Source organism: Myxocyprinus asiaticus, chromosome 33 (genome assembly GCF_019703515.2).
Source record: "Myxocyprinus asiaticus isolate MX2 ecotype Aquarium Trade chromosome 33, UBuf_Myxa_2, whole genome shotgun sequence".
NCBI classification, from domain to species: Eukaryota; Metazoa; Chordata; class Actinopteri; order Cypriniformes; family Catostomidae; genus Myxocyprinus; species Myxocyprinus asiaticus.
In genome coordinates this window covers 6,529,656-6,538,121 of record NC_059376.1, presented here as the reverse complement: position 1 = coordinate 6,538,121, position 8,466 = coordinate 6,529,656, and the positions used below count along the sequence as shown (strand labels likewise).

At 40.9% G+C, this 8,466-nt stretch overlaps 1 protein-coding gene across 1 annotated transcript; it reads left to right on the top strand.

Moving 5' to 3' along the window:
* The first annotated feature begins 356 nt into the window (after positions 1–356).
* On the top strand, positions 357–1,287 carry hes2.1 (hes family bHLH transcription factor 2, tandem duplicate 1). The gene is made up of 4 exons (XM_051670191.1): positions 357–449; positions 568–663; positions 778–865; positions 971–1,287. Exons 1-4 carry the CDS (start codon positions 357–359, stop codon positions 1,285–1,287), a joined length of 594 nt encoding a protein of 197 aa, XP_051526151.1.
* Positions 1,288–8,466: the final 7,179 nt, after the last annotated feature.

The following is an 8,466-nucleotide window of genomic DNA, read 5'->3' as shown; positions in this document are numbered from 1 at the left end:
GTTATAATGGTGTTACGTTGTAGTTAGTTATATTATGCAGCAAACCACGATTTCTGCGAAAACAATCAACTTGAACAGACGTGTAGCCTTTACGTCTATGGAAGATCGAAAATTCATGTTAATCAATCATTCGCGCATACCAGTGCTTGAGATTAAACTAACATCACTCAACAGATGGTAATTTTGGGACCCTTTGGCATCTCCCGCTGCGTCAAAGTGCTGGCACAATAGATTATTAGAACCCCTCCCTCAACGCTAAAGAGCCCTATAAAAGACCCCTCTCACAGCCTGACCACAAACCACCCCAGTCCTCTTCCAAGAGCACTTCTAGAGGCGAAACACCAAGCGATCAAACCATGACTCCCAACATTGTTACCGAAGCTCATTCCCACTCATTCGGTTCTCGAATGACGGTAGCTCAGAGAAAAGAGGCACATGAATTGAGAAAGGTGAGGGCGATTTGGGTTCTTTTAATCAACAACAATGAATAATTTTAGAATAAAAGAGTATATAGCCTATATATATATATATAACACATTTCTTTTTTCTTTCTTTTTTTTTTTTCAGACTCTCAAGCCACTGATGGAAAAGAGAAGGCGTGCTCGCATTAATGAGAGCCTCAATAACTTGAAAACACTCATTCTCCCCCTGGTCGGCAAAGACGTAAGTATTTTAACTTTAATAGGCCTACTTGCTAGACCATTGCTAATTAGTCATCCAAATGAATGTCAGTGCCTGAAAAATACCCTAATATGTCACATCTTTTTCAATTTGCAGGCTTCACGCTATTCAAAACTCGAGAAAGCTGACATTCTTGAAATGACAGTCCGGTTCCTCAGAGATCTGCCTTCCTCATCAGCTAATGGTGAGTTTACAGTAGCATATTTAACATTAGATTCATCTTTTTTTTCTTTTTTTTTCTTTATACAGTATTTCAAAATGTCTTTAACGACTTTCTCTTTCTCTAAAGGTCAAACAGACAGCTATAAAGAGGGATATAAAGCCTGTCTGCAGCGCATCTCTACGCTCCTGCCCCAATCCAACCTTGACACAGACACCCATCACCGCGTCAACGAGTTCATCCAGCACTCGATGGTGTCTGCTACATCGGCCTGCCAGAACTGCTGTGCGCAGAGCTCCAGAATGATTTCAGAAATGCATCAGAGACTTGTGAGCATTAGGAACAACATCTCTGCGACGGGAAACCACACGGTCAGTACCGCGTCAGCTTCAAGCCAACCCCAGCCTGAACCACAAGCAGCTGCGGATATGTGGAGGCCTTGGTGACCAAGCACACACATTCCGAGAGACTTCAGGGAAATTGTTTACATTCAACTTTGTATATTATTTATTTGTCGTAGTAAGTTTTGGATTAAAAGAAATGTGAAGTGATCGAGATTACATGTAAGGATGTTAAAGGATTTAATGCCTAAAATGTGGCTAATTTGTAATTTAAAGACGGCCAAAGAGCACAGATCATGGAAGCAGTTGCATTCTATGAGCATAACTTATGCAATCCTCGTTGGGGTTTAAAGATGATGGGTTGTAAACAACACAATTGTAAACCCCAAGGGTTAAAATGTATTTTTTGAGGTTTGCACAATTTACTTTATTACATTTGGTCTGTGCAAAGAAGTAGTAAACACTGTGTGTTAACGATCAATGGCAAAATGAGTGTCCCTGAGGAAAATTTGTCACAAATATGTTACTGTAAAGCAACAAAAAATAAAGTCATTTTGCTTTAAAATTCTTGAATGATTGTTTCGTCTTCTTCTTCTTATTATTTAAATGTTTGCATATCAATTTTGCTTATTTGGATCTGTCAGGTGCTTCAGTGGTGACAAAAATGTTTTAATGACCAAGAAAACAAAACTCGAAATAACACAAACAGCTAAAAAAGTAAAACATCGAAACAAGTGTATATAAAAAAAGCACACATTATGTATACTTATAGACAGGCTAATTTGCAAAAAAAATGCTTGGTAAGAAATCTAGAAATCCGATTAAAATAATAATAATAATAATAAAAACTTTAGCATCAGAGGGCTTCATATAATATGAGACAATAAACACAATATTCACTTTACCATCTGTTCTAAAATGTCTCCATAATGATACAATGGCGCGCGCAAAGCTTCCCAGGAGAAAGGCAAAAATTTGCGCGGGAAGCAATCGTCGCCAAGGTTACGGCCTGTCACAGCCTCGAATCTTTTTCATTAATATACTGTAAGTAGTGTTTTTTTTATTTTTTTTTGTTTTTTTTTTTAAACGCATCGTTATCTATGTTTGACGTAAAAAAATAACTTAGGCTGCGTTTCGCGATACCGCTGGAACGTAATTTTTACGATAATCTTAATTTACGTCGCTTGTTATGGGGGCCTGTTTCCCAAACCAGCACGTAGATCGCTCGTTAAAAAGTAGAACTTAAGTGCTTCGTTATGGGAGCTTTACGGTCCAAAGGTGATGATTAAGTTAAAAACTTTTTTGTCCCTTTAGGGGAAAATTTTCTTAGACTCGGCTGCTGCAACATACATTTACCATACACAACAACAGCATCCATGCAACATACACAAAAACAGAGAGAGAGAGAGAGAGAGAGAGAGAGAGAGAGAGAGAGAGAGAGAGAGAGAGAGAGAGGAGGGAGGGAGAGAGAGAGAGAGAGAGAGAGAGAGTGTGTGTGTGTGTGTGTGTGTGAGAGAGAGAGAGAGAAAGAGAGAGAGAGAGAGAAACCTTCACTTTTTGCAATTACATACACACATATATACATATATATATAAAAAGAAAACATTCCACCTCTGTACCTTTTAGTGCTCTATAGTCTACTGTTTAAGATATTAATTAATACTGGCACAAACGATTTTTAAAAGCGATTGCTCTGACACATTGGGACCCTATAATGTCTCCCTATTGGTAAAACCTGATATTCATAATGGAAAGCGTGGCTCGGATCAGCCACTATTTTCTGTGCTCTCTCAAAAACCACCTGCTCATAGACAGATTGAAGGGGTGTGTATACTTTGTATATAGGCTTTTCTTGTGTGGACTTTGGCCAATATGACCAGGAGTTTGTTTTCTCAACATGAAAATAATGTGGAATTACTGACAAACATGGAAGTTGTTTGAAACCTTGTCGAGGTGGCGAAAGTTATTACCATAATTGAATTAAAGAAATAATGATAGCTTCGGTAATACTGTGCTTCAGATGTATTGATGCTCAATTTAGAGATTAATAATGAAAGTGACGCAAGAAATGCATGTAATATGAATGTACGGGATGTACGTGATGTGCATCATACTCCAATAGGGCACTGTATGCCTTCCGAGTTGTATGGGAGCGCCATAGCATCCACACTCCCTGTGAACACATACACTGTAAACCTTTGTTTGGAGATGGCCAAATCTTTAAAGCAACCCATGACGCAGACAAAGAGCTGATCCGACAGTCTCATTTGCCTCGTGTGATTGACATACAGTATACACACAGTGCCCTTACAGAACACAGTGTGTGCAAACTCTCTGCTTCATCCGAAGCAAATGGAGGAGGGGAGAAATCCCTAATCACCTGGTAGGGTGGTCGGGCGGTGTGGGCATCCAAGAACTATGGGAACCATGGGTGGTTGGGCCATTCTGGTGTAACTAGTAGTACCGTTTCCTCATCTTCCCAAATTGTGCACAATATTTGATGAAGTAAGTGGACGGGAGGGAATGCATACTTGTTACGCAGCATTTTGAATGGGAACCCAGGATCTACCTCCAAGTTGGAATAGACTTCTCATTGGCCCACAGGTTTCTTAGTACCAAAATCATTTGGCACATTGTGATGCCCATCCAGACATCTCTGCCACCAGACTAATTCAGTATTCCATTATCTGGTTATTAGTTATTATTCGTTAGTACTGCATATTCATTCATTGGTAGCATTCGGTAGTTGTGATATTTACACTTGCATATCTTGTGTTAATAAAATTAATTTTAATATAATTTTGTCTTCATTGTGTTTATGATCAGAGTCTCTACTAGTTACCAAGAATTTCACAAATCCTTCAGATAAGCTTAGGAGCAGTGTGAAGTCCCATGCTGCTTCAAACGCTCAGTCATTATTCCTGTCCCAAAGAAACCAAAAATCACAGGACTTAATGACTACAGACCTGTTGCCCTGACATCTGTGGTCATGAAATCATTTGAGAGACTGGTGTTGGCCCACCTGAAGAACATCACTGGACCCTTTCTAGATCCCTTTCAATTTGCTTATCAAGCAAACAGGTCTGTGGATGATGCAGTCAACATAGGATTGCATCATATCCTGCAACATCTGGACAGACCAGGGACATATGCAAGGATCCTTTTTGTGGACTTCAGTTCAGCTTTCAACACCATCATCCCAGCTAAACTCCAGAATAAATTACACCAACTCTCTGTTCTCATGTCTATCTGTCAGTGGATTACCAGCTTTCTGACGGACAGGCAGCAGCTTGTGAAACAGGGGAAACTCACTTCTAGCACCTGTACAATCAGCACTGGTGCCCCCCAGGGATGTGTGCTCTCCCCACTACTCTTCTCCCTCTACACCAACGACTGCATCGCCAAGGACCCCTCTGTCAAGCTCCTGAAGTTTGCAGACGATACCACTATCATCGGCCTCATCCGAGATGACGATGAGTCTGCATACAGAAGGGAGGTTGAACAACTGGCTGTCTGGTGCAGTCAAAACAACCTTGAGCTGAACACGCTCAAAACGGTGGAGATCATTGTGGACTTTAGGAGAAACACCCCAACACCCCAACACCATTCTAAACAGCACTGTGGCAGCAGAGGAGTCATTCAGGTTCCTGGGCACCACCATCTCACAGGACCTGAAGTGGAAGACACACATTGACTCCATTGTGAAAAAGGCCCAGCAGAGGTTGTACTTCCTTCGCCAGCTGAGGAAAGTGATACAGTTTTACTCAGCAGTCATTGAGTCTGTTCTCTGCACTTCAGTAACTGTCTGGTTTGGTTCAGCTACAAAATCAGACATCAGAAGACTACAAAGGACAGTTCGGACTGCTGAGAGGATTATTAGTTGCCCCCTGCCCACCCTTCAAGAACTATACACTTCCAGAGTGAGGACAAAGGCTGGAAAAATCACTCTGGACCCCACTCACCCTGCCCACTACCTTTTCGAACTGTTGCCTTTTGGCTGACGTTTCAGAGCTCTGAGCACCAGAACCGTCAGGCACAGAAACAGTTTTTTCCCTCAGGCTATCCATCTCATGAGCTGTTAAATTGCCCCATTGAGCATAACTATGTGCAATACACAGTTTAGTCTTTTTTATATTTATCCAACACATCCAACCCCTTCTGCCATTTCATTCCTCTGAAAAAAAACAAAAAACATTTGCACTGTACATAACAGATTTGTATTTGCACTGTACATAACAGATTTGTATTTGCACTGTACATAACAGATTGTATTAGATTTGCACTACCCATGTGTATGTGTGTATGTATGTATGTGTGTGTCTGTTTGTATGTGTATAATTAGTTTTATTTTTTATTTTTTATTATTATCTATGTCTTGCTGCTGTTTTTGTATTGTTTTGTATTGTTGTACACTGGAAGCTCCTGTCACCAAGACAAATTCCTTGTATGTGTAAGCATACTTAGCAATAAAGCTGATTCTGATTCTGAGATAAGTGAGATTACAAACTCCCTCTAAATAACATATTTTCTAATTAATTGAACCATTCTCTTGGATCATTCTTATAATGTTAAGGTTATACTCCTTAGCTGGTGCACCGAGGTAAACAGAGGGAGGGGCCATCTGACACACACACACACACACACACACACACACACACACACACACACACACAAACCTAAGTGAGGTGTGATAAAAAAAAAATCACCACATAACTGGGTATCAGTGTGAAGATCACAACAGCCACAAGCCGATAATGCATGACAAATTCTACCAGCCAGACGGATAGTAGGACATAAGCCAGTGGACATAATAAGATCAAATCCCCCTCACAGCCAAAACCTGGGAAGACATAGAGGAAACATCCAGGTTATAGAAACTGGTAAAGGTGTTAGGGGACACCCAGCTTTCTGCTAGACAAATGTCCTGCAAGGACACATCATCCACCAAAGCCCAGGAGGAAGCCATGCCCCTGTAAGAATGGGCCTGTACCCCTATGGGACACTGCATGCTTTGCGAATCATAAGCGAGTGCAATGGCGTCAACAACCCAATGAGAAAGACTTTGCTTGGAGATGGCCAAATCTTATGAGCGGCCTCCAAGGCAAACAAAGAGTTGCTCTGTCAGCAAATACTGACTTGTACGATAAACATACAAGTGCAGCGTCCTGACAGATCAGAGAATATACAATTTCTGTACCTAATCCGACTCAAAGGGAGGAGGAGAAGACCATTCAAGTTTACCACCTGAGCCCCTAAGGGAGTGGTAAAACATTAGGCAGGCTTAAGCACAGCCTGCAAGGCCCAAATTCTAGACAAGAATCATGGACAGACAGGACCTGAAATTCCCCTGAATAACAGGCTTAAACCTGAAACCAAAGCGAGTAACAGCGTGTTCTTCATGGGTGGCATATTAGCATGTTCAACACAACGCTAAGTCCCAGTCCGACTCCATAGCATTTCAAGGCATAAAGCCGCCTCATCGAGGGGGCTCTGGCCTGTAATATGGTTTCGAGCACTGGCTGCGACAACCCGACTGCATCAGATGAGTCACACCAACTGGTTAGACATGAAGTCTCCACGACACCGGCAGGGGATGCTAGATTGTGACTCGGTCACAACGGCAGGGAAAACGAGAAGCAAATGAGAAGTGGCCATGCCAGAGACCTGAACTCTCACTGAATAGGGAGAAGGTCAAGTGATCATAAGCTTCTCATGCAGCCTTGAGAAAAATGGCACCGGCAGTGAAACACAGAGGCGCGCCAACACGGTAAATACCGTTCATCCTCTTTTTTTCTGAGGCTTAAGTGAGAAACTTCAAGCAACGCAGTCTCAGAGGCTGCTTTGTCCCATTTTTCTGCCTGCGGAGGGAAATTACGGTGAGCGCCTCACCTGAGCACATATATGTCTCACTAATGAAGGCCGAAAGATATCCCTGACACGATCACCACCGCCAAAGTGAACGATCGGAGTATGCCAGAACCGGCCGCATATCGCCACGGGTGCATTTCTGAAAAGGCGAGGCTGCTGGAGACAGAGAAAAGGAGAGACGCAAACTCATGCTGACGACAAGTCATCCTCAGATTCTCTGCGCTCTGTATCCCATCCTCGCTAGATATAGGGAGGAGAGGGGTGGTCCCCTTAGCTTCCCCAAATGCAAGCTGAGAGCGAAACACTCTGAGTTTAATGTGCTCACAAAGAATACAAACTCAACGAGTGCTGCATGCCTGGCAGGGATAACATCAGCAATATAGCACCCCCCTCTTCATAATGTCCGCCGAATGCAAACATACGCGCCAGCATGCAGATCATCATGGCCGTACTGCCTAAGCGAAGCATTTGCAGTTTAAAAATCAAAATAGGACATGTTATTTTCATTTGATAATAAATTAAAGTTGTGCTGAATGTTTATGAAATTACATGTGTAAATCAGACGGTATCATTTTTTGTTATCGGAGCATTTTTATGAGTACAAGTACATTAGCGCAGTATCGAACCCAATTCCGATATATTATCGATTCTGATATGATATCGATTCCGATACGAACTGACTTGCTTCTCATGAACTTCGGTTTATTCAAAGGGTCATATTACGAGTTAATGGCGTTAAACAAATTTGTGGTGTTAAACGAATTTTGCGTTAATGCGTTAACTTTGACAGCACAACTCAAAATATTTTCATTTCAAGTAGACTAATCAATAATTACAGCAAGCCTTAATAACAGTCTAATTTGTCTATTTTAATATCCAAAAGGATGATCTTAGAAATATTTGAAAATTATTATAATTTTAAAAACATATTATAAAAGTAATAGGAAACAACAATTTTTTATTGGTCTACCTAAGATTACAGGGTTTGTTCAATAGTAATGCTTGCATTATAAAACAGCTAAGGTGTATATGCACATCTAATATTGCCAAGATCTGAGATACATTTATTGTTTTGAGCAAAATACTCATCTTTGATCCCATCAGAAATGGGAGCACTCTTCAGAAATTCACTTGAATGTCTAAAATAAGCTCAGTACAGGGGCTATGTACACATAAGCTAAAGGTAGGCTTAAGGTACTTTTTATGGTAAAAGTCACATACATAATGATAAAACACATTATGCTTCAGATTTATTTTGGTGACATTAAGCTCCTTTATGAAACATTACAGGCCAGCTCTTTATTTCTGCTTTTATGGGTAAAGCTTTCCTTTTCAAAAAACTATTATTATTATTGACCATTCAAAAGAGAACAACTTTGAAATTTGAAGAATAGTTTTTAAATATATTTTTTTAGC

Excerpts from the sequence above, each read along its gene's own strand:
- hes2.1 (XM_051670191.1), top strand. The coding sequence starts at position 357 with ATGACTCCCAACATTGTTACCGAAGCTCATTCCCACTCATTCGGTTCT. Across the intron at positions 450-567 it reads AGGCACATGAATTGAGAAAG|ACTCTCAAGCCACTGATGGA; the intron begins GTGAGGGCGATT and ends TTTTTTTTTCAG. Across the intron at positions 664-777 it reads TCCCCCTGGTCGGCAAAGAC|GCTTCACGCTATTCAAAACT; the intron begins GTAAGTATTTTA and ends TTCAATTTGCAG.